The sequence below is a fragment of the Hipposideros armiger genome, unplaced genomic scaffold (assembly GCF_001890085.2).
Source record: "Hipposideros armiger isolate ML-2016 unplaced genomic scaffold, ASM189008v1 scaffold_59, whole genome shotgun sequence".
Lineage (NCBI taxonomy): Eukaryota > Metazoa > Chordata > Mammalia > Chiroptera > Hipposideridae > Hipposideros > Hipposideros armiger.
This window is the reverse complement of record NW_017731409.1, coordinates 1,274,949-1,301,293: the sequence shown is the minus strand read 5'-3', so window position 1 is coordinate 1,301,293 and position 26,345 is coordinate 1,274,949. Positions and strand designations below refer to the sequence as shown.

Genomic DNA, 26,345 nt, shown 5'->3' with positions numbered 1-26,345 from the left:
AAACCAGTACAATGACCAGAAAGATCAGCAGTTAACATGTACGTAGCAATGTGCTAAGCCAGGGACTCGTCTCAGTGCTTCATATGTACTAATTCATTTAATTCTTATAAACCTATGAAATTGATATTATCCCCACATTACAGATGAGAAAACTGAGGCCACCAAAAGGCTAACGAACTTACCTAATGTCAAAGAACTAGTAAGAGAAAATAAAACTAACAAAAAGCAAAAGAAAGGTTTGTGGCTGGTAGCTGGGTTGGGGGAGCGTGAAAGCCAGAGCCCTCGGGGAACCAGGAGTATGGGCTGGCCTTACCGTCCGTCCAGGCCTCATGGATGGAGGCCTTCTGCCGGAACTTCTCTGCTAGGTGGTCGAGCCGCTCCAGCCTCCGGATCTCATTCAGCAGCCATTCCTCATAGCCCTTCTCTGCCTGCTCCAGGCAGCCCCAGGCGTTGTTGATGTCCTGTGGGAACAGGAGGTGAAAGGTCAGGGCCTGGCTTGACCCTGCACCAGAGACTCCCCCCACAGCTGCTCCATGCCTCCCAGGAGGAGTCTCTTCCCCATCTTGGCTATACCCAGCTATATCTACCTAACCCCACGGGTATTTTCCTGGGTGCTTGAGCACCTGGCCACCTAGGCAGTGAGTGGGGCCCAGGTTCACATGGGCTACCCAGCTATGGGGCTTTGGGGTTCCAGCCCTCTGAGGAAAGAGTCCAAGGCCCTCTGTGGCCCCAGGACTGACTTCTAACAAGATTCTAACCAATTATAGAACTTGTAGCACCAGCCAGGTTAAAAGAGAGCAATGAACTGATCAAGGCAAGCAGGAATGAGGGCCTCCCCGCCTCCGCACATTTTTGAGTCTGCTCACTGGCTCTAGCAGGTAGCCTGGAGCCTTTGGGGACCCTGGCCTGGGACAGCCACCTAAGAGTCTGAGGGCAGTGACATGTTGAATACAAACCCCGTAGCTTTTCAGACAGGAAGCCACCAACAGGGCCACCCCCTACAGTTAGCACAAGGGAACCCAGCTGGGCAGTGAGTGACAGGTGGAACCTGGCCTGCATGCCACCCAAGTCCCCAACTTGGTCTCCACTGTCTGCCCAGGGGCCAGGCTGCATCTGCCCAAGTGGGGCGGGGGGTACTCTCTTCCTTGTACAGAGCATCCTCTGCCTGGGTGAATTGCAGCAATTCTGACCACCTAAAAGCTGCTATTTCAGCCTGGAACCTATACAAGGACTACAATTTTCCAAACTGCATACACAGTGTCTGGGGCCTTTTTTCTTACCTCCCGATTCCCCTGGAATCCTGCCTTCCTCCAATACTGTCTGCACGTTTCACCTGTTCCCCCCCATTCCTGCCTCATATGCCCAGGTTTTCTCATTACTCTCCATTTTAAAGAGCAAAAGCTCTATTCTGGTGAATTTTTAAAGTGCCTTTTGAATGTATCTCTGGCTCATAAAATTTCTCCCCCCAATCCTGAAGAGAGGGTACGGAGAAAGAAACAACATAAAAAGTGACATGAAGAGTATTTAGTGACATGGAAAGGTAGTCACAATATAATGTTAATTTTTTAAAAACAGCTTATTACATAAAACATGCTTTAAAATTTGCTTAAAAGTTGTATAGAAAGACTAAAAGAACCTTTCCCCTCCAAAATATTTGAAGGTGATACTGGGTAGTAAGATTATAAGTAATTGCTAGTTTCTGTATTTTGCTTATTTGTATCTTAGAAATACCCTACCACAAAAATCTGTTACTTGTTTAAGGCAATAAAATTTTTTAAGTGCTTAAACAAGGTTCCACAGAAGTAAAAATTATCTTTATCACTATTGAACTATGCCCTGTTGTGTTCAATATGTCAAGAGGCATTCTGTTTGCAAAGATGAATTTTGAGGGCAGGGGAAGTCGTGGTGCTGGGGCGTCTCGGGTGGATGGTCAGGGATCTGAAAGGTCAAGTCTGACCCGGAATGGTCAGGAGAGGAGCCACCCCACATTGCTGAGTGTGAGCTGGAGCCTGGTGGAAACCCGGAGGGAGAAATGATTTCTGGAGCAGTGTACGCAGGTAGAAGAAAACGGTACCGCACCGGAGCAGCTCAGGGATGGCGGCACCTGGCTGGGGCCCAGGCTGGCCCACTGGGCTCACCGAGACCATCCTGCCCTCGGAGGGCATGAAGGCGGGCCGGTTGCTGAGGCGCAGCTTGGTCTGCAGCGTGTTGAAGTTGATCTCCAGCTGGCACTTCTCCTGCACCTTGGGCGGCTTGTGCAGGCGCCGGTAGTCGCGGAAGTCCTCCAGCTTCTGCTGCATGGCGTGCATGGTGTTCTCAGGCACCCGGTTCTCCAGCCACGGGATGGTGCGGCGGATCCACTCCAGCAGCTGGTGGGGGTGGGGGTAGGGTGTGAAGATGCTGGGAGGAAGGGAGGGACAAAGGGCAGCTTCCCTCTCTCCCAACAGCCAGCCGGGAGGTGGTGGGGAGTGTCACTTCTGACCACACTCCTTCCCAGCTACCATGCGAGGGCATTCCCAGGCCGTGAAGCCAGGTTCCTGGGTGTTCCTTCTGAGAACCACAGGCTTCATGAAGCTTGGCCACGAGGGTACGTTAACTCACAGCCAGCATCATTCAGTCTTCCTGCTCTGCCAGGGGAAGAACTATAGCCATGGTGGGAAGATGGCTCGACTAAGACCTGAGTTCTAGCTCTAAGTCTACCACCTGGCTGGGACTCAGTTTCCTCATTTATACCATGAACAAGGTTAACAGTTGTTCCCTGAAGCCCTTGCCACCTGACCTTCTAGGATTCTATAATAGAATGTGGTCTCTGACTCGAAAGAGAAGCAGCTGGCTTTGGGGGCACAGGCAGGGAACAGCCTGGATTGCTGTCCTGGATGAGGCGATGAAGGAGTGGAAGTGATGATAGGAATACTGCTCACCTGCACGACGCCAGGCATGCCACCCAAACTAACTCATCTGTACAATCACAGGAATCCTATGGGATTAAGTGCTGTGATCCTCCCCCAGGTTAGAGAGGAGGTAACCAAGGCACTGTGAGGTTATGTGACTTGCCCAGGTGACCCAGGTAGAATGGTAGAGCCGGGGTTAAACTCAGGCACTTGGGCTCCCAAACTTGGGTTCTTACTCTGCTGGAGAGCAGACCCACCAAGAGGCCAGGCTCAACTGCTCAGAAAGCTGAATTCTTTTAGAAAGAAGCAGATGGAGCCTTAACTCAAATGTAGTCAATGGCAGACAGCAAACCCATCCCTGTCCCATCCTGTCCCCTGGGTGGGCCCAGCCACCAAGTTAGCCTGAGCCAGCACTGAACTGTCCCTGGTTTCTGCCCTCTCAGAACCAGACATGCTCCTTTTCTGGTTTAAGTGAAACTCACAGAACAGTACACGAGGCCTTTCTGAGGTCCCTTGACTCAAATCTCACTTGACAAGTGATAAAAACCAAGACCCAGAGAGGTGACGGGACTTCCCAGGCTCACTGTTGACAACAGAAAAAGCCTGGAACTCAGCTCTCTGAAGCCCAGAGATTGGCCCCTGACTCATCTCTCTGCTTTTTGGGAGGGCCAGAGCGGGACCAAGGCTGCCCTGGGTCAACTGTGCTGGAATCATGGACTACACCCAGCCTGGGACTGTGCCCCAGGGATGGATTTGGGGGTACAGGCTTTGGGGCTCTCTTTCCTCTTGGGTGGGGTGGCAGGGCCTTGCTGGGGCCAGGGGAACCCGGGGTACCCACATCGCTGGCCAGCTTCTCGTAGTCTTCCATGAGCTGCTCATTCTCCTGGTTGACGGCCAACACCTTACAGATACGATTGGCTGCTGTCTCCGCCTAGCAAAAAGACAGAAGGTCACGGGTGAGCCACCGGCAGCAGGAGCACCTGGTACTCACCTGCGCCAACAACGCCTCCTCCCACCCCTGCAGCTCCACACGGCTGGAAGGCAGCCCCTGAGGCTTTGAATCCACATCCTCCTCGCCCCTCCTCATCCTCTTTGCCAGCCCAGGCTGGGTCCCATACATAAGTGGGGCCCAGACAGAAGTCTTGGTGGCTGAAAGGCCCCTGGAGAAAGGCTTGAGTTGGAGACCCGACACACATGTCAGGAAGAAACTAATCCAGAGGACTGATATAATCAAGAGGCTCAGGTCAGGTGGTGAGATGATTTCATGCCCATCCTGGAATTCCAAGTGGAGGCCCTGGGACTCCCACGGCTCAGGATCTCAGGCTGGGTTTGCCGGGATCTTGGAGATGAAGGAATTCCAATCTGGGAGTCCTAGAATAAGTGCTGACTGAGAAGCAGTGGGGCCTCTCGGGATCCCTACAGAATCTCTCAAGGCTCCTGGCCCAAAACTTGAAGCGCTTTTAAAACTCAACCCAGTATGAGCAGGATGCCCAGAAAGGTCGGCATGGACACCTCTGGGAAAGTGAAGCACACATCGTGCACTGAGAGCTGGGCACGCAGACACCCAAGGTGGGCCTCAGCAGCCAAAAGAAACGAAAGAGGACTGAATGGTAACCAGATACAAAGGCCTGGAAACCCCAAGGAGATGCTGCCTTCTCCGGTCGTGGGGGGAACTGTGCACCTAAGGCCAGGAGGGGCCAGGTGTTCCTAATCCACTTTACTCAGGTGACTTAAATTCAGCTGTTTTTGTGCACATCCTAACCCAACTCCAAGGGAAGGGAACTCAAAGTTCCCTTTGAGTCCTGTGGTAGAAAGGAAGATAGATAATCCCTGTGAGGAGACAGATACACATCTTGGAGACCTAGAGAAGGGTGATCCTGCAGATGACAAAGAATGACAAAGCCTCAATGGATAGAAAGATGGGACCTCACAATTGGTTAATGAACAAGACAAAATGGGTTTCAACTGCAGCAAGACAGACTGAGGCTAGGCATAAGAAAGAACTTCCTGAGAATGAGGAAGGAATTTGGATTGGTGAGGAATGGTTAAGAAAATGTAAATGTTTTTTCCTTGCAGAACTTTTCAAATAGGACATACGCATAAGATCACGTGATTTGTGGGTGACTGTGCTGGGAAGTGTGTATAAGGGGGCGGAATGAGATCATCATAAATATGGTCCTTTCAAGGGACTGCACCCACCAGGTTCAAGTATCAGAGAGGGTGGGCCTCCACCAGGGGAACTATGGAAATGGCCAGAGGAGGAGCTAAGGGATGGAGACTTCAAGTCCCAGGTCTCAAGAAACTGAGGCAAGGAGTCACATCCTTAGGCCCTCATCCTCTGCCCCCCACCCCCAACTCAGCTCTGTGCTAGAAATGGCAGGGCCACTTCACACACAGAACTTCTGGTTGATCATCCTTCCTTTGGGGAAACAAGTAAACCATGGGGAATCCCAAGAGGTGACAAGCAGGGAAATTCCTTCCTGGAGCCTGTCCCAGAAGATGTGGAGCCCCACAAAAAGCAAGGTCATGGGAAACAGGCCGAAGTGTCCCACAAGGCTAGTGGGGGGTAACAAGCTGTCCTGAAGTCACTGGGGCCATTTGAAGGGTAGGACAGGGGATGCAAGGGAGGCCAGTGCTCTACTCTGCGCCGACATTTCTGTGAGAGCATGGGGTAGCTGCAAAGGCTCCGGCCCAACGCGCTGGCCAAGTGGGTAAGCATCAGTGGGTAGGGTGGCCACTTGTGGCAGGCTACCAGCTGCTGCTATGGTGGTTCATGGGTAAAGCGCCCTACTTAACCTTCTTATCCTCCTGATTCATCTTGAAATCCTGGGCTCAGGAGTCACCAACTTCGATTTGTGTATCAATTTATCAAATTGGTGGACTAAGTGAGGCCTGCGTTCATAGGATTTTAGGGGCTATGTCCTGTGGGTCTCAGGGGTCTTGCCCATCCCTCAGAGCCTTTGGGCTGTTCCAAGGTCAAAGGGGGCTCCTTTTGGACCAAGTCTGAGGGAGTTCCCGCATGGGCTTCCTGGGGACTTTTCATAAAGACCAACCTCTTTCCCCGTCCCAGCCCCTCAGCCTCCCCCTCCCAGGCTGGCCTTGGCAGGAGCACAGTTTGGCAATCATTATAGCCAAAAAAATCTGTCTTTGGAAATAAAGCATGGCCATCAAGGAATAAAAGAAGGCTTTCTTTAGAAGAGACAATGGCCTGTCTGCAAACTCCATCAGGGTTGCCGCCTCGAGGGACAGCCAGCTCCCACCACTACCAGGAAGCAGGCTCCTGGAATCCAGACCTGGCTTGAGAAAAACAACAGAGTCCTCAGTACCTTGACCTTTGCTCTCACTGCTCACCTCCCCTCCACAGGCAGGCAGGCACCCCCTGCAGAAGCCTGCTAGGTGATGAGTTACATGGCTTCCACATCAGTCCCTTTATAGAAAAGGGTTCAGTCACCCACCAACCCCAGCCAGGAGGTCAGAGAAACCAGCCTAGGAAGCACAAGCTTGGTAAGTCCTCCAGGACATAACCCTGGAATGGAATGCAGACAAGACTCCTGAGGGTGGGATCGGGACCAACCCCTATCATCCCAATTTCCTGGTTTTTAAGCTTTTTTTCTCTCATGGCTACCAGAACCCCAGGCACTATGGGAGATTTAGGAGAGAGGCACCCAGCGCCACCCAGTCATAAAGAGGTGGCTTTAGTTCAGAAGCTCAAAGGAGAGATTTGTTCTATGGGAGGCAAGATTCATTCCCTGAGAGAAACTCAGAAATCGAAACAACTTCAAGGTCCTGGCTTCAGGCTAGTCCTACATGAGGAGATGGGGTGATCTGGAACCCAAGAAGCAGAGCCAGAACACCCAGCCCTGTCTCATGGCGACGGAATTTGCACGAGATAAGGGACTTAAGCATGGATTATCAATGGGCTGAGAAAATATTTTACAGAAAAAGGCAAATTGATTACTTCCAAGCGACAACGAAAAAGACTTGTAAAATTTGTGTTCACCTTTCCTTGGTTTATATTTTCATGACCTACTTTAAGTTGTATTATTTCACAGCCTAACACAGAACAATATGTTTGATTTTAGTGTTATTTTTTAAAAGCATGGACTATTATTTCTGAAATACTTAGATTCCCAAATGAAACACTCAAGCTATCCCAAGCCACTCTGCTGCCCTAATAATTAGCATCATATTAGCTGGTAGAGGTAGAGTCTGGAGAGGAACCATCCTCAAGGTGATATCAAACATCCAAAACGTGGCCAAATGACACACCATGGCTCTGCCACCCACAACCCACAGATTCACACGAATGCCACAAAGACCTCATCTATGCTATTTTGAATCAAAAATTTACCAAATCTAACTAACATTGCCCATTTCCTTCCGCCCAAATCAGCACCCAGCCTTGGTGTCCCTTCCAATGAGCACCTCCCGACCCCCTACCGCCATGGGAGCTGACAACATGGTGGCTCAGTCCTGTCCCCTGCTGCCATCTCTGGTTTGCTCCAGTATTCCCTGCTCCGGGCAGTGGGATGAGACCCAGCCAGCACTAACTTGCTCTCCTCTTGCAGGAAGTCCTCTGCCACACCTCAAAGCTTTTGCACAAGCTGTGACCATAGTCCTCAACAGCACCGGCTGCCTTCCCAACCCCCCCTGAGCCTTTTGCTTGCGGGCCCCTATTCAACCCTGAAGACCCTCAAGTTCAAGTGCTTCCTACTTAAGAAAGCCTTGAGTCCTGCAGCCCTGTGGCCTGCCCTCCCCTGCTCAGGTCTACAGCAGAGCAGAGCATTGGCTAGACACCAACTTCTTTGATTAAGGGTTTTTCCAGATGGACCATGAAGTCCTTGAAGACAGGAATGGGGTTTCTCTCCCTTAGATGATTCACAAAAGTAACTAACAGGCAATTGGAGGATGTAAATAGCACCATCTCCTAAAAGCATCCAGAAACACCCACAGCAGATCAGTTCATGCCGTCAAGGTTTGTTTCTCAGAAACTGTTCCCAATAGACCATGAACTTTAAAGCTTTACAAATTGCATCAACAAAATTTGGTTGCTCTCTGCCCATTCTAAATCCCTACAGGGGAAGAGAAGGGGAGAGGAGAGCTGAGAAAGAATTGGAACCAAAACCAACGGGTCAAACAAAAGAGTCAGTCCTCATCTGGCTAGGAAAACCAGTCACGCACACTTGCATGCCACTGGCCTGTGTGGATGCACGTGAACACACACGTGTACACACACGTGCATGCATGCATTCATTTCTATTTCCACTGTCTGAGGCTGGACAAGAGAAAGAAGACAGTGGAGGGGATGGAGGGCACTGGCATGGGTCTCGGAAGACGTCCCCCAATGGACTCCACACATAGAGATAGTCAAGACACAAAGGATGTGTGAGTCTGAAAGAATCCTCCTTCTTCCACAGGAGAGGGAGAAGGTTCCCCTCCCACTGGCCTGCTTAGCTGTAAGGAGTCGCCTGAATCCTTAGAAGTGGTTAGAGGCAACGCTGGGTGAGGCCCCTCATCCAGGACATGAGAACACCCACCTCCCCTCCCCTCCCCCTACCCAACTGGTGACCTTGTCCTCAAATGTGGACAAAAGGAGCATGAAATGGTTGCAGCAGGGATGAGTGACGGGGAAGAGGGCATGGGGGGAGGTGGTATGAGATTTGGGAGGCAGAAAAGCAGGCTGGTACACGCGCGCGCGCGCACACACACATGCACGCACACGCATACACACATTCCCTTCTGAGCGGTACCATCAGCCAGGACACAGGGAAGGCTTCAGAGTCAGGGAAGGCCAGTGTCAACAGGCATGAAGCCCAGGATGGAACCCCTGAAGGAGGAGAGAAAGAGGAAGGAGAGTTGGAAAGAGGGGAGACCACAGCAGAGAGCTCAGCCTAGCCACGGACACTGGCAAGCAGACTGTCTGTGGTTATCAGGGCTGGGAGCCCACCGAGGCAAGGAGATGGCGCTGCTCACATCCTGGCTCAAAGGCGGGGGCAAGAGAGGCCAGAATAAGTTGACTAGAGAGCAGCAGCAGAGGTGGGACAAAGAGAAAGAAGCAGCAAGAGGCAGGCCAGAGAAGAGGTGGAAAGAGTCTGCAAGAAATGGGTATCCTGGAGGGCTGGGACACCTACGAGGAAGCCTCCAGGTGGGGCTGCTCTCCTGTCTCAGTCAGTGCCAATGAGGCCTGGAAAGAAGGTGAAGAAGGCCTTGAGTGCCCATCCCAGCCAGGAATAGGGCTGCCACCAGCCCAGAGGGTGCCTTTGCATAATTTTCTAAAGGCACCTCTTCCTCAAGGCACTTTTGCTGAAAACATGTCATACTGATTATGTTAGAAGACATTTTTACTGCCATCTGCAGGATTTTAGTAACGAATATTCAAATCTTCATTGTCTGTGGTGCATGTGGGACACCCTTGTATTGTGTGCAACCTGCACCACTGTCCATAGCAGGACTGGTTAGAAGGATCAGGCAAGGCTCTGAGCCTCCAGCCGGAACACTAGGCAGAAGGCAGGAAGGCTTCTCCCTGCCTTGGCTGCTGGGTTATTTAAGAGGATGGTCTTGCCTAAGCAGAAAGGAGGGAAAGAGAGAGAAGTGAAGGGGGCCTGGATGTTTAAGGGAATAGTCAGGAAGCATAGCCAAGAGCTGTGCTGCTTGGGATAAAGGCTCTCGACTCAGGGTCCAGGGAAGCAGCTGAGACCACAAGCTTCTTTCCATGTGTGATATCCACTATGCCCACTGTGTAGGGACAGGGACACTGGGTTCTCGGGCACCTTCAAGTGTCCTGTCTTCCTGCGAGAGGAAGAGGGGCATCTCTAGTCCCTCCTTTCATTCCAGGGGCTGCAGCCCCAAGATGGCTGCTGGAGTATCCAAGGAGGATGAAGAGGTGGGCAGAGGGCAGCAGGGAGAGTGGGCGAGGCCGAGGGAAAGCTCACCTTCTGCGCACCTGAGAAGGCGTGGCAGTGACATGAAACATTAGGTCACATGGCCTTCCCATCCGGCCTTAGCGTGCCTACATATCTGCACAGAGAAGGAGAAGAGGTTGAGAGGAGAAAGTGGGCGGCAGCAGCACAGAATAAACCAAAACAGCCACAGTGCACGGAGAGAACACAAGATGGACAGACAGAAATGAGGAAATGGGCAGAAAGAGGGAAAATGAGATGGTGGGAAGTGAAACGGGGTGGGGTCGGACAGAGCACAGTCTGAGACAAGGAAGGGAGCGACAGCATCAGGGGAAGGCCGGGCAGAGGGAGACAGGTAAGGGGAGCACCCCCATCATGCATTTCAAGACAAGGCACTCAGACGCCATGCCAAGGGTGGGAAATTTGCTTGCGCACATGACAGGCCCACAGCCCAAAAGCTGTGAAGGCCACTCCTGTGGTCCTGTGTTCATGGCGACCTGGATGTTGTGCTTCTGGAGTCCTGCCTGTGAGGGGAGCCTGGCAGGGGGCTCCCGCTGCGTGAGCTAAGCTTGGTAAGGAAACCATGCAAATCTTCAATGTCTGCAGTGTGCATGGTGCCCTTTAGTTGTGGTACCCTTGTATAGTGTGGAACAGGCAGCACTGGACTTGAACCTCAGGCCTCCCTGAGCAAAACTGGGTCTGGACACTTGAAGGGGCTCAGAGCTGCCTACCTCCTCCCTTCTTCTTTCCAATGGCTTGTGCTTATGTCCAGGAACACGGAGTGCAAAGTGATCCCACATAGGAATCCCAGGCAGGATACAGGAGAAGGCACCAAAGCCCAGAAGGGCAGTGCGCAGATTAGCTAAAATATGTCCATGAACAGGAAAAAGGTGGGGGCTTCATGTTACCTTTGCAAAATAGGTCAGTGAAGACAAGAGATACCTCCCCGATCACTTCCCTAGACAAAGCCCTGCAGCTCTGATAGAGCCTAAAGCTCCAATGGAGGTGGGCACGCAGGGACCACTGCCCACTGTGCATTCCAGAGCCACCCCGGGCTCATTTCACCCATGCAGCCCTTCCTGCTGAAAACAGTGGTCTGGGTCTCAGAAAGCGAGTTCTTGCCCAATTTTCTGAGACAGTAGAGGAAGGTGAGAGAAAGAGCAGAGGTGCAGGGTAAGAAAGGAGCTGGGTAAACACAACATGCCACACTGGCACCAGGGGCTAACTCTACCAGAGACAGACCATCCAGACCCTGTCACCAGGGAGAGGCGGGGGTGGGTGGAAGGGCATGGTTTGGGGTCCAGCATGAGGTGTGCTGCGTAAGGAAGGAGCAGGGGCTCCCAGTACCTTCTGGGCTCCGGAGAAGGCATGGTAGAAGCTAGACACGTAAGTCATGATGGCTTTCTCATCCGGTCGGGCGGTCCCAACGATGTCTGTCAAGAAAAATCTGGAGTTAAAGCCAGCTGGTGAACACATGGTATACCTCCTGATGTGATGCTCACAGAACCACCAACTTTTCTTGCCAAAACGCTGAGCCTGAATCTAACCAGCTTCTGGCATCAACTTCCCCTGACAGGAATATGAGAGGCAGAGGAAAGAGTGAAATGGGGCCCCCAGGAAGCAGACAGACAAACCCAGAAAAAGAAACAGTCCATGGGACAGTTGGCCCAGTTTCTGCAACAAGTTCAACAGCAGGAATAAAAGAGGTCGGAGGGAGGAAAAAGTGCTCCATATCAGAAAAGACAAGAAAAATAACAACTAAATGCCAGGTGCAGACCTTGTTTGGATCCCGATTAAAACAAACCAACTCTAAAAAGAAACAACTGGGGAAATTTAATTTTGAACTGGATAGTGGATGTATCAAGGAATTTGCAAGGTGGAAATATTGCTTTATGGTTGTCTAAGAAAATATCCATATTTTAAAGGTATTTGTATGAAGTATGTAGCAGTGAGATGCCATGATGTCTGAGATTTGCTTTAAAATATTTCAACAAAGAAGACAAAAAAGAGGTATTGTAATAGCTCTGTGCAATGTCAGATGGGTAATAGGCTTGTTGGGGTTGTCACTTGGTGAGGTGTGCAGATGTCTAATCACTATGCTGTTTTGTACACCTGAAACTAATAATAAAAAAAAGGGAAAGAAAAAAAGTGAGACAAAATTTCAATAACTGTTATATCTGCATGACAGGTATACGGAAGTTTATTATACTTTCCTCTCTACTTTTGTATGTTTGAAAATGGCCCCACACACAGACAGCTACTGTTAAAAAATATCACACCTCCCATCTAGTCTCCGAAGGGGCCATTCATCTTTCCAGAAAGTCTTTTGCTTTTCCATAACTGCCAGTTCTTCCCCTCCCCTTAAAAATTAGGTGTGTGTCTATACCCCAAACTCTAACCACTCCCTGGGGTCATTCATCACTGCAAACTCCCCTGTGAACGTATTATGCACATGTTAATAAACTTCTGTTTGCTTTCCTCTTGTTCATCTGTTTTTTGTCAGCCTAATCTGCAGGGCCCCATCTGGAGAACACAGGAGGGTAGGGAGAAAATGATGTTTTCCCCTCCCCTACAACAACAAAGGAATACCGTGCTCCACCCCAGCACCTGCTATCAACTCCAAGACAAAGATGAGAACCATCCTCAGGCAGCCGTGCAGAAACAGCCTCCAACTCCTTAAAGCACCAGCTATCACCTCTCCCTCCAAACCTCAGAAAACTCTGGAATCCCTTCCTTACAGGCTGGTGACCCCAAGGCTCCGCCAATGGGATCCCAGAGACCAGGGCTTCCTCCTTCCTGCCGCAGGCTGCTGGGACCCACCCCTCTTGGCCACTGGGTGGCAGATGGGAGAAGAGCTGGAGGCCCAACAGGAAAGCGTCTTTACCTTCAGCATCCAACATCTTGGGGATATCCAGGTATTTCTCTGCCACGTCAAAGGCCGTGTTCAGATTTGTGAGCGGATCGTCCTAGGGAACAGGGGGAAGGGATTGTTAGACCGTGAGCAGTATGACAAGTCACTGGCTACCCCCATCTGGGTGATCACCAATTCTTGGTGGCAGAGAGGATGACTACAGCCCCTCCCATATTAGGTCCTCGGGAGCCAGCTCTGGGTGTAGAAGGCTGGTCTCACTGCAAGGGCTGGCTGGCTGCTGGCTGGGGGTTTAAAAAGCCATCTTTCCTCCTCAAGACTCCATTTCTTTTTCAGAGAAATGGGGTAAAGAATACTGGCCAACAGCCCAAGAAAGAATTGCTAAGAAATGAATGTGAGAACAGGGTGCTGGCCAGGGTGCCGTCGGTCTTGGCTTCTGGTTTCCGCTCTGCCATCGGTCAGTGGGACTGGCAAGTAACCCGGCCTCAGTTTCTTCATCTGTTACCTCTCAAGCCCCTTTGGTGCTCACATTCCATGAAATTTTGGGGCTCTCCACAGCCTTTTCACTATTCTGATTTCTGCTGCTTTCTCAAGAAAACTTAGCGAGGACTGGTGAGGATATGAAGAAACTGGAACCCTTACAAACTGTCGGGATTATAAAATGGTGCAGCTGCTGTGGAAAACAGTATGGAAGTTCCTCAAAAAGCTAAACATAGAATTACCATATGACTCGGTTTTGCAAGATGAAAAGAGCTCTGGAGAAGAACGGTGGTGATGGTTGCACACCACTGTAAATGTACGTAATGCCACTGAACCGTACATTTAAGAATGGTTAAAATGATAAATTTTATATTATGCATACTTCACCACAATAAAAAAAAATTTTTTTTTAATGGATTAAAAAAGTCTTAATGGGGGGAGTTCCTTGCTGGACTTCCCACTCTATTCTTGGTTCCCCAGACTAACCTAAAGCGAGCTGGTCTTGTCAGCCCAGGGCTGAGTTTCCCCATTTGCTAAGGTGAGAATCACAGAGTACCAAAAGATAAATACATTCATCTGGGATGCTTTCCGGAAGAAACTGCTCAAATAGAGACGGTGGAGTCCTTCTGGGAAAGTTTCCAACAGCTTCCAGAATGATAAAAAACCCTGCCAAGCAGTGACGGTCATTTCCATTCCAGGCCTTGAGCAGTCCTCAGGCCTCAGGTGCATCATACTCACCTGCCCCACTTGATTCCCGGGCCCCCACGCCCACCTAAGGCTGGTGTGCGAAGAAGCACTTCCCAGTCAGAGCCCCTCGGCTCGCCCCTGCGTCCAAGCCCCACAGTCCTGGCACCCTGTGCTTTCTGGAAAGTACCCACAATTCAGTGGGACCAGGTCTGTGCTAGGATTTGGGCTGGATTTTATTGATGCTATTGAGTTAAAGAAATGGGGAGACAGACACAGTGGGAGAAATGAAAAGACACAGAGAAGGGAGGGGGGTGGGGAGAGAGCTGGCCGGGTATCAGGCAAAGGCCCCTGGACGCTCAACTCCCATATGGCAGAGGGGCCTGGAGTCTGTGAAATGGGGAGAGGACTGGAGTCAGTGTGGGCCCCACTTTAAATGGGGGTGGGGAATAGCTGTAGATAACTGGCTGCTGCCACCCCAGCACACCCACACAGGGACATAGACACAGGCGCATCTGTCACCAAAGTGCTTCAGCTGAACAGTTAGGAGGGATGTGACGATGCCTTTAAAAGAAAAAAATCACCACCTCTAGGATTTTTGGCCGCTGTCCTGTTTGATTGGGCCACACAGCTTTCAGGTGATTAGGGGGGTTCTCACACTAATTTTTTTCTCTGCTTAGCAGCTGAGTTAGAGAATTGGGGCCCTCTCACCCGCTAAGAGACTAGCTTGGGAAGGGCTGCCCCCGTCCATGCACACCTGGACACAGCCCCGTGCAGGGCCAGGCAGCAGGCTCCTCTCCTTCAGAAGGTAGGCCCTTCCCGGTGGGCAGAGGCCTCAGCCGCAAGCTTCTGGCCCAGCTTAGGATGACCAGCGGGGACAGGAGACTGCTCTTTCCCTCCCTCATAAACCCTTTCTGGAAGCTCACTTCCCCACACCCTGGAAACAGAGGGCCTGACACCACCAGGAGTTGTCAGAGCAGTTCCCACACTGGCAACATCAAGGCTCGCTTGGCCACTGAGAAGCAGCAGAGGTCCTTCGGAGGGGCACAGGCAAGGTGGGGGTCTTCACTCAACACTGTGCTCTCCAAGTATCAAGGTCAAGTGGAGAAATAAGCCGCCTTGCCAAGAGATTCGAGCACAGACAGGCAACATCCCAACCCAAGCTCTAAATCATCAACAGGGGGCCTAAGGAAAGATCCAGGGGTGGCTTCTCCCGAGATGCCCGTGCCGTGTGGCCGAGGCACGGGAGGACGCGCTGAGAGGGAAGACGGGGCGAGTACAGTCTCCCAGGTCTGGCCAGCGTCCTTTATTTAGCCAGCCTGGACACGAAGGGCCCCCACAAAGCTAGGAACACAGCTCCCACCTCCTGGTATGCTGCTCAACACACGCACGCTCAAGAAAAATCCCCCAGCAGCTTCATGCCAAAGCATAAATGAAGTTAAGCACCAGCAAAAGAAAACCCCGCATCTAGACTTCAGCAATGAGGGAAACCCCATCCATGGTGGGAACCTGCCCAGGATTGCAGAGTGAGTCTCAGACAAGGCTGGAATAAATGCCTCTAAGGATACGCAATCTTTTAAGTTATGAAAGTAATACATCCTCCTTACAAAACCCAGAAAATTATTCCATCACCCTAACAAAATTGCTGCAGCGGTTCTCATGTTCCTGGTGGGCTGTGTGTGGGGGCAAGTACACACATGCTGTGCACATACAGTACTAAGACACATGCTGTGCACATACAGTACTAAGGCAGCCCTAACAGGGAAGGTGTTTTTCTCTTGCTTCGACACAGGCTGTTCTTGGCTCATCTAAGGAGACTGACACCCCTCCCCCTGGGCCATGGGCTCTCAGTACAAGGGGGCCACTCCCACCCACCCGGGACCGGCGGTCAGGATCTGGCTGTGGGTGGGTGGACAGGTGAGTGCACATACCTTCCGCAGCTTCCCATAGTCAATCAGCTCAGGCCGGTGTCGGTGGATCAAGGCACAGAAGCCGAGGCCATCCTTCCAGCTGCCCAGGGGAAAGAGAAGGGAGTCAGCTGGTGAGTGGGCCCAAGCACGAACCACGGGCAAAGCACTAAGCAGGGGCCTCTTTTTATCCAGAAATGGATATGTAACCCTTCAGAGCAGGTGTCAGGAGACAACAGGATGGGAAGGAACATTTCTTCCCGCCACAACTCCAGGCACGGGGGTCAAGGCTTTGTGAGTCTTGGCAAGTTGAGATACACCTGCCACATCCCCCTCTAGCCTCCACCAAGGCCATGGCCCTGTCTGCTCTGTTCTGGAGTCTCGGGCTGGAGCTCCCCAGAGACTCTCCTTGGGGAGCTCCCCAGTAGCACAAGCATCAACCAGAGGTGTGTGAGGCAGTAGCTGTGCCTGAGACACCGTTCGGAGGGAGAGGGGGCAAAGTGTCCACGGCACTCCCTTCTCATGAAAAGCGACTTCTTCCCCAAGGGCCTCTGCCCCGTTCTGGAGCTGAGACTGACCCAGCCAAGAGGCCCGGGGGCCTTGCGGGAGGCAGCCTCAGTTCTCTAACAGCCGCTTAGCCCCTTGCCACTCACCTTATGTGGAAGTTCTGGATGTTGACGTTTTTATAAGGGGCTGTCTTTCTCTGACACCACAAGAGCAGCCCTTCCTTCGCCGAAGTCTCTGTGGGAAAAGGGACGACAGGCAGGGAGGTCAGTGGATTGCCTCGGTGGAGGGAGGGCCGCTGACGCATGGGAGGCCCCACCTTGGCCACAGGGTCCATGCTCTTTCACACAGGAGGTCCATACAAAGACCCCTGGCTTCCAACCGTGCTGCCACCAGGGCAGCAAGTCTATTTCCTTAACAAAGGTTGAGAAATTATCTGATAAACACAGAAGCAAGCTAGGAAGCTTTTCAGAGCTAGCCATATTGCATATTGAAATACTGAGATAATGGCCTTTCTATCTCCCTGTCACTCCCTTGTATTCCAGAAATGGTAACAATACAAAAAAATCTGGCAACCTATGTTGGGTGGCCACTTTGGGGAGGAAGGTTTGATCGGTCTGTGAAATCTAAAGTGTAGGAATCTCCAGAGAGGGGTGTATAGGCCTTGTGGAGGGCACACAGCTGTGAGGGATGAAAGCATCAGGATTCACATGCAGATTTAGTGTTCATCGAGAAAATAAGGTTTCCTTACATTTAATGCATGGATCAACAGCGTTACTGTGTGTCTGACGTAGACACATGTCTATAAGACAGCAAGCTACCTGAGGGGACCCAGGGTGCTGCCAGCACAGGAAGGCTGCAAATGGCGTTGTCCCCATGTGTTCACACCTGTGAATTACAGGTTATGGGACCACTCAGTGAAGTGGCTTCCTGGATCTCATTTACTTTCACTTCACAACAGGGACTTTAAAATGACATTAAACAATTCCTACGAAGATAATGTAATAATTCAAGCACAAACAATTAAAAATCCAGCAAAGCTAATTCTCTTAGTTCCAGCTCCTCATCAGCTACTACAAGATAAAAATGCAAACAATTTAATCAGAGCTGACAAAAAGCCTGCCCCAAAGAATCAAACGCATCAAGAAGGCTATTTGAAAAACGGATTTATATCAATACCGTCACTAACAAGAACCATGCCCTTGGTGACTACTGTGGGCATCTTTTTAACTACTTCTGCCCTAAATACCAAGTATTGATAAAACCAAACAGACCTTCACATCATTGTATCACCAAGTGTCAAACCAAGATTTCCATAACAAAGCCATTTAATCCACATTGTTCTCATTAAAAAGTTACTTTGAATAAAAATCTTTTTAAGATTTATGGGCCATAAAAATGAATTTAAAATATTTTTTATAAATATCATCTCCATCTCATCTTCTTAAAATTTGTTTTGGTATGTGTGTTTTATAATATGCACAGCAATACATAAATATAATTTATGATAAAATAAATACACACACATCAGCTCAAAAGTTGCTGGAATGTGAAAACAAAAGTTTAGCGAGATCACTGGCCTGACCATGGTGGGCCCTTGCAGATCTGCAAAGTGGCCACAAGAGGGTGTTATGGGAGCGAAGTATAGGACCTGGGGGTCAGTTCGTCCTCCCAACCCTCTCTCGGCCTTCTCTCTGTTGCTATTCCCCTACCCTTTCCGATTTAACAACCAAAGAGCCAGGTGGGGTTTCCAATACACTTCTCCACAGCAATCTTGGGCTTTCTCAAAGTGGGGGGGGGGGGGGGGGTTCCCTGGGGCCAACACACCTGTGGGAACCAGCACCAGAAACAGTTCTTACTTCTCTACAGATTAGGAAGCAGGACAGATGCCAGCAATGGATCAAAAGTTCAGGACAGGGGTGTAAATGTCTAACTATTACATTGTTTTGTACAGACCTGAAACTAAAAAAAAAAAAAAAAGGCTCAGGATGTAGCCCACAGTGAAGCCCTGTCACTCAGGTCTGACAGCACCCCAGGCTGAGCCCAGGGAGGAAGATGTGAATGGTGAAGGTGTGGAGAGGTGGGGGCTTTGGCACAGAACAGAACAGAGCAGAAGACCTACCTTCCACGGAGATGTCCTGGATGGCAAAGCGGAGGATGATGGTCCAGATCATGCCCAGGGTCATTTTCACGTTCCCATCCACAATCTCTACAGAAGCAACAGTGTAACACGTTAGGATGGGTCTTAGCAGGGACAAAGCTAACGTTCCCTGAGTGCCCACATCACTCTGTGCACCATGGAAGGTATCAAAGACCACATAGCTCCACTTCTGGGGGAAGTCAGTATGTTTTCTAGCTACTGTAATTACATGTCACAGGTGAGAAGATCTGGGGGTGTCCTGGTGTATAAGGCATGTGTGGTCAATTCTACTGGATACATCAGGAAAGGCAACAGAGAAGGAGGTGTCTTGAACCCTGAGCGGTGTTTACCACCAGCCTGACAAAGAATGGGAGGATTTCTAAGCCATCACAAATGTTCTGGTTACTCTGTGAGCTGGGGATGTTTAGACAATTGCAGCTGCCAAAACGCCATCCACACCGGGAAAAGCCAGTGCAGGCAAAAGAAAGCAAGCAACCTAAGAAAGTTTTATAAGCTGCCATCTTGAAGGATCCACTAACTCACACATCAACTTCATAGTGCCATTAGTTGGGTATTTTTTCATTAAAAGAAAAAAAAATCAAACAGCTTCAACATCACAACTAAGATACCACACTGAATTCAGTCTAAGCAGGACTTTTTAGACTTTTAAAAAATGCTATAAATTCTATGAAGTAATTTTTTTCTGTACCAGGCAATACAAACATAAATAAGGAGGAGCCCAGACATGGAGTCATTTGTGGTCTTAGGGGCTGAGCAGGTGACAGTCAAGTGTAGACTCCTTAACCCTCACCTACTTCCAGACCAGGACACAGTAGCCTGGCCCTGTGGTAAGGCACTCTCAGTTAAGAGTTAGGCACCCAAAGAATATCTTATTTTTTTCTACTCGCAACACTAGTTTTTAGGGGAGACGCAATAGAAGCATAAGAAGGGGCAACTTCCAGGGACTCCTGGTTGCCTGAGCCCACGTCCACTAGGGTTTGCTTCCCACAAACCCCCTAAACAAGAGTGGATTCCATTAAGGAAATTACACTCTAAGGTCTCTTTCCCTTCCTCAGAAGTGAGGGCAAAATTGCATGCTGCTGTATGACCAATGAGGTACAGGGTACTGCTGCTGCTTCTTGGGGGACGGGTGACTCTGCTGAGCCTGCACTGGGGTGCAAAGCAAAGGAGGAGCAGTGTTCCCTTTGGACACGGGGCAGGATATAAATCTTCCTGCTCACACTGGGGGGGTTTTAATGCCCCTGCTAGAGCCCCAGACACCAGTGGGGCCCAGACCTGAGTCAGAGGGCCTGGGTGAGAGACACAGGGAGCTGTAGAGACACAACTATCTCCCTGAACCAGTAAAACAGCCAGTCAGTCAGTTAAGACTCACTTCACAGAAGTTTGAGATTTTTTAATCATTTGTGACATCCAATGGTTTCACATCTGTAACGTTTAAAGAGTTGATGTAAATGCCTAAGAAAAAAACCCTAAATTCATAACAGATAAATAGGCAAAAGACATGAGTAGGCACTTCACACAACATGAACTGGAAATAACCCATTCTTAAAGATGTTCCATGTCACTTGTAATTAAAGAAATAAGACGCCCTTCTCCCAGCTATTAAATTAGCAAAGTTAAAAAAAAAAAAGTGAACACATATCTTGATGGTAACAAGACTACCCCACTGTAGCTAGAAGTGGACATCGGCTTAGAAAACAACACAAAAAAACTTTCTGGGAAATAATCTGGCAACAGGAAGCAAGCATCTTGAAGCTGTTTATCTTTTTGAGGGTAAACCTCCATAGCATCCCACCTCAGTCAGAGGCAAAGCCCATGGGCAGCTGGGCCTCTTCGACTTGGACCCGCCTCCAGTCATAGGGCCTCTCCACAGCTCCCCCTCCCTGGACATCCACGTGGCTTATCCCTCACCTCCCTTCCGTCTCCACTCAGCCTTCACCTTCTCATTGAGTCCTTCCTTTACCCCTCCCACTTTATTCCTCACTTTCCCTCCATCTGACATATGTATGTGTGTATTTTTTTTTGTCTCCCCATTCTAGAACGTAAGCTCCACAACGGCAATGACTTTTTCTGTTTTGCGTCACGACTGAGAGTCCAGCACAGTGCCTGGCACAGAGAAAGCCTTCCGCCGACATCCGTTGAATGAATGCATGCATGAATGAATGAACGAACACTGGAGGACACTGACCACACATGGCTGAAGGGGCAGAGGTAAATGCAGGCCTGTCAGCCCTGACCATGGAACAGGAAGGACCCAGGTCTGGAACAGGGCACAGCTGTGTCCAACAAACAGACGATGAACACAGCCATTCAAATTATGCTCACGAGTTTTTGATGACTTGGAAAAATCTTTATACAGTAATATGGAAAGTAGAAAAAGCAGCTACAAAATTTTATGAACAGCATTTTGAACACAAGGGGAAATTTGTTTCAAGTCTAGAAAAAGCACCGGTGGTAATGCCGCTTGGCCTTTCCAGGAGTGGCGCCCCCTCAACCGCTCGAGTCGTCGTCCACCCTCCCCCCACCCCCGCCATGCTGCCCCGCTTGTGCCGGCCAAATCCCTGGGGCTCCTGCTGGCCTTGAGCTCGCCTTCCCAGCACTAAGGAAGACAGGGCAGCTTCTTGCCTATTAACTCATCTCCTTCTTCCCCAGACACCCCCCCAGGGGGTTTTACTACTGAATTCTCACTCACACCAAAGAAGCAGTTTCACTCCAGAAAAGAGAAGCCACATACCAGGCAAAGAGAGGGTGTGTTCAGTGAACGCCCTGGGTACCACCCCAGCCCCAGTGCCCACCTGACTGACTCCCACCCGCCATCAGCGTGTATCCTGCCCCAGAAAGATCCTTTTCGTGGCCATCCCTGTTTGGAACACAGATGCTTCATCTCACAGGTGCTTTATGTCGGGGGGGGGGGGGGGGGCTGCCGGGAATGCTGGGTCCAAAACGAAGGTCCCAAGGCCACAACTAGGCCCTGTGAGGTAAACCATGATGACAGATTAAGAACCTGCCGTGGGTGTGGGAAGCAGTAGAGCCATGTTTTTGCCATTCCTGGTGTACAGTAGCTACGTAGCTGTTCGCATCCTGTGTTTACTCAGAACCTGCCTCTCCCTTCACCCCACTCAGCCCCCTAGGTCACAGTCCTCGGTGCAGTATTCAGATAGTAGAATGAATGATGCTGAAGAAATCCCACAAGACAGAAACTAGGTCCCCCCAGGGGTCACCACCTCCCAGACCAGTGCTGTAGCTATTGCACCCACCGCCCCCTCTATCTTGAGGACAGATACTGAATCATCATGACCACCCCCACGCTCTTGGCACCCAGAGCCATCACACGTTCTGCCCAAAGGGCTAAAAATAAAAAAATCCTGCTTGGGTCCCCTTACCTGGTTAAATCCCAACCACTCACTCGAGTTAAACCCCAACCCGATGACTCTTAGACATTCTAGAATCAAGGATAGTACAAGAAATCTTAAGGATCTATACTAACCCCTCCCCAAGGTACAGGTGTTCCTTGCCTCCAGCCTCCACCTGAACACCTTTGGGGACAGGAAACGTATGCCCTCCCCAGAGCCCCCAGTCTGTTCCCGAAGGTTCTGCATGTTACCCACAACTGGCCTGCCCAAGGGTCTTCCTTCCGGGTCTGGTTCTGCACTTCAGGGTCAAACAGAGAGTCTAGTCCTTACAGGTGATCCACTCCACTGTCTTTTACTTTATACACTACAGCAGCAAACTCAATTTCATTAAAATACACAAAACCCGGGCCGGCTGAGTGGCTCAGTTGGTTAAGAGCTCGCTCAAGAGTTTGAGCTCTGAGCAACAGCGGTTCGAGTCCAGCCCGAGCTGAGCAGCCGCTGAGCTGCCAACAGGTGGCAGGATGGCTCAACTAAAAAAAAAAAAAAATACACAAAACCCATACGGAGCCTCATCTAGTTTCCCGGATCAGCAGAGGCCAACCGGCATGATCTGGGTGCTCAGCTTAAAACAAGAGAGATGACTGCAAGGCAGACGACTCAGCTGAAAGCACTGGCTCCCTAGGGCAGCAAGAAGGTATGGACTACCTCATTTTAAAGGAGCCTTTAGAAATCTTTGGAGAAGTGAGACCCATGTGAAAGGAACTAGAAAACCAGGGCCAGCTAAGTTAAGTGACTTCCAGAAGATTAGAGGGGGTGGTTAGCGTTTATGTCTTTGTTCCTCACCCCTCTGCCGAGGCAAGCACGGCCAACCTGAACTGCCACGTCACAGGTGAGGAAAATCACACATGGAGGTTCTGTCCTGTGTCCCCGCGGGAGAGGTAGCAGTGCCTGAAGGTGATGGCAACAGGGTTAGACCTCGACACTGGAGCCCGAGCCCCTGGATTCAATCCTGGCTCTGCCACATGGAAGCAGTCTGGCCCAGGGCCTGTGCTCAGCCGCACTTGTGATGCCACTCCAGCACCTCTGCTGACCCTCAGTTTCCTTGATCGTGAAATGTGGCTGGTGACACTCATCCTAGAGGTCTGCTCACAGGAGAAGGGAACAGCCATGCAGAGCATCCTGTCTAGCCAGGTGCGGACCTGGGACTCAGCAAGTGTTGTTCTCTCCCTCCTTCCCTTTCCCTCCTCCTCTCAGGTGCTCAAAGTCTTAAAAAAAATTATTTTCTTAGGTAGTTGTTAAATTTTCCTAAAACTCTGGATTTCCGGCTTCTTTTGAAAAGGTAGAAAATATAGCAATGCTGAACCTGTATTCCCACACAACAATTGGTTAGATCTATGTGGTAGCTGCCTGCTTAGAAGGACGTGCTCTCTCCCTAGTTCTCCACAGTCCCCACCCATCCCTACCGCTCACCCCTGGCCCACCTCACACATCCAATACTTCCCTGAGTCAGAGGGCATCTGAGCTTGCACCAGTCCACCTGGGTGGCAATTTCTTTGGCTTCCCATCCCTGCTTACTTGAAACTTTTTCTACCAAGTCTTTACTTGTCCCTAATAGAACAAACTATTCTTTTCTCCTTATTAAGAGACAGAGGGTATTCTCCTATTCACAAAGCAAAGTACCACCCTGTTATGTGTCCTTAGAATATTTACTGAGCACCTACTACGTGCACCATGCTGCTAGGATCTGGGGCCACAAGGATGCAGAAGACGTGGTCTCTGCCTCACAGCTGAGGGGGTCCTGGAGTGTTTGAGAACCACCCGTGACAGCCTCAAGCACTAGCCTGAGTCCCTGATAAGGCCGGGTCAGCAAACTTTTTCTACAAATAGCCTGATAGGAAATATTTTTGGCTTTGCAGGCCATATGGTCTCTGTCCCAATTACTCAACTCTGCCATCCTGGCAGGAAAGAAGCCATGACGACGTGTAAACAAACGGTGTGGCTGAGTTCCGATATCTACAAAAACCCACACTGGCAAGATTTGACCCCATGGACTGCAGTTTGCAGACCCCTGTGCTAAAGTTTCTCAGCTTGATGGAGCAACATAAAATCCTTCAATTTCTAGAAAAAAAGAGGGGGCTTTCAAGTCATCCACCAGTGAAGAGACCTGCTCTACAGATTTACTGGAGCAAGGCCCCAGCCTCTTCAAGGAAAGGCCACTTTCCAGGGGCATTTCTCTGGTGTCACATAGATCCAGATTGGCGTTCTGGTTTTGTAACTTATTGATGATTGGGAAACTTGAAAAAGTTACTATATCTGGGGTGGCCGGTTAGCTCAGGTGGTTAGAGCGCAGTGCTCATAACACCAAGGTTGCCTGTTCGATCCCCGTGTGGGCCACTGAGCTGCACCCTCCACAACTAGATTGAAACAACTACTGGACTTGGAGCTGATGGGTCCTGGAAAAAAAACACACTTTTTCCCCCTTTCCCCCCAATAAAAAGTTCCGGGATCTCATTAGGCATGTTTACTTTTCAAGAAATGCTCCTCCTAGGGCTGCTGTGAGGATTAAACAAGATTGCTGGTGCAAAGGGCTTTGGCACAGTCCCTGCGACGCAGGAAACGCTCACAATAATCACAACCATGGTGATATCATCAATGAATGAAGGAAGGAGGGAAAGAATGAATGGGGACGACGTCTTACTCATCTTTCAGTCTCTGGCACACAGCAGGTGCCCAATAATTACTTGCTGAACCCATGGGACACAGTCCTGGCGGCCTGGCAATGGCGCTCTAGTCTAATCGCCTCGACCCTCCCCAAATCCTTCAGAGCACACAGAAGCAGTGCTACCTCCTTTTAACCATTAAGAACATGGTAATAATAGTATAAACTGAGCTTTAACAAAAAAAAATTTTTTTTAACTGAAGGAAGAAGAGCCAAGAAGCCACTCTGAAGGGAAACGCTGTTAAGACTGTTCCCAAAGGCTTGTGGACATCTTCCCAGGGCTCCACGGAGCCCCAGGGCAGCCTTCATCCTCCGGCCACTGGTGTCGGCACCTTCTCCCCAGACCACAGAATTCTCCGCTTCGGGCAGCAAAGCCAGGCCTGTGGATGAGGGAGGTGGCACTGTGCACAGGCAGGGTTCCACAGCTGGTATTGGCTGAGGGGTGCCCAGGGAAGAACCAGGTACGAGTGGGCACTGGCTTTCCAGGGGTGGGGCTGACAAGTCGGGGAGACTGAGGTTGGATGGAAAGTGCTGTTGTTACAGGAAGAATCCACAGGTCGACCAGATGGAGGTGCTGGGAGCCCCATTTCCAAATTCTCCCAGGCATGTGTGGGCCCGGGCCCAGGGCCCAGGGGTCAGGGTAGAAAAGGCCCAGGGAACCAGGAGAGCAGAAACTCAGGCTCCGAGGGGCAGCCAGTGGGTAGGCCTTACCTTCCGCTCCGATGGACACCAGCTTGACCCCCTTGCTGGCTATGAAGTCCAGGGCCTTGTTGACATTGGAGATCTTGTGCACCCTCATCTTGCCTCTCTCCGGCTTGGCCAGGCGTTCACCTAAATACAGACCGAGAACAGGGAAAGGGAAGGTGAGATGCTGTTATCCAGGAACCGGGCTGCTCTCACACCACTCCCATCCAGGGCACAGCTTAGACGGACACAGGCGTGTGCAGTTTCGGTGCAGGTAAATGCCACCCTGGCAGGGAATGAGAGGCCTATCCTGCCTCTGTTTCTCCCACGTCTCAGATCTAAACTGCTTGCATACACTCAGCAATTCTGTATTAAGCCCCTAATATGTGTCAGGGGCTTGGCTGGGTTCTAGGAATATGGGGGTGAACCAAACAAGTTTGCTGCTTTCATGTACTTATGGTCCAGAAGGAGAGACAGACCTTCACTAGAGAAACACACAAATAAATATATACAAATACCAGGAAGGATAAATGCTTAAAAGAACTGCTTGAAAAGAGGCTTCAGGCGAGGAGGGCGGCTAGGTGGATGAGGAGTTTCAGAGTGGTCAGAGAAAGCCGCTGAACAGAAGGGCAGCCAGGCCTAGGCTGCAAGGAATGGTGATCGAGGCAGAAGGAACAGCACATGCAAAGGCCCTGAACTCCTTTTAGTCTAGACTGTTTGGGCCTGCGCAGGGGTATGGGTCACTAGAGTATTTTGAAAAAGTTCCCTGTGTATTTAAATGGAGCTGCCACATCATCCCTCTCTCATTTAAGAACCAGGGCTCTTGTTCAGTTACTGCCTCCTGAGGGCACCCTTGGCTCAGCTACCAGTCAACCCCCCACTCCCACCTCCACCTTCCTAGTAGGAGCTTCTGCTACTTAGGTTTCAGGGCCAGAAGCTGCAAGAAAACAGGAAATGGGTAGAGGGGCTAGTTCTCCAAACACCCCATTAAGAATATATTTTTAGGGCCAGCTGAGTGGCGCGATGGTTAAGAACTGGCTTGGGACGCCAGAGGGCCCCGGTTCGGATCCCACATATGAGGGCCAGTGACACTGCCGTCTACAGCTAAGATGCTGAACAACAGCTCAACCTGGAGCTGGGCTGCTGTGAGTCACCGGCGACGGCGTAGGCTGCAGCCCCTGTGGCAGTGGGTTG

At 50.5% G+C, this 26,345-nt stretch overlaps 1 protein-coding gene across 3 annotated transcripts in view; it reads right to left on the bottom strand.

Moving 5' to 3' along the window:
- Positions 1–26,345, bottom strand: part of ACTN1 (actinin alpha 1) — a 96,347-nt gene that overhangs the window by 16,204 nt on the left and 53,798 nt on the right. For all 3 annotated transcript variants that reach the window (XM_019641351.1, XM_019641352.1, XM_019641353.1), the window contains exons 3-11: positions 25,179–25,298; positions 18,357–18,443; positions 16,384–16,471; positions 15,755–15,833; positions 12,675–12,756; positions 11,138–11,223; positions 3,730–3,822; positions 2,139–2,369; positions 314–461 (exon numbers count right to left, since the gene is read on the bottom strand). In XM_019641351.1, the coding sequence (XP_019496896.1) occupies positions 314–461; positions 2,139–2,369; positions 3,730–3,822; positions 11,138–11,223; positions 12,675–12,756; positions 15,755–15,833; positions 16,384–16,471; positions 18,357–18,443; positions 25,179–25,298 (1,014 nt within the window). The remainder of the gene's footprint in view (positions 1–313; positions 462–2,138; positions 2,370–3,729; positions 3,823–11,137; positions 11,224–12,674; positions 12,757–15,754; positions 15,834–16,383; positions 16,472–18,356; positions 18,444–25,178; positions 25,299–26,345) is intronic.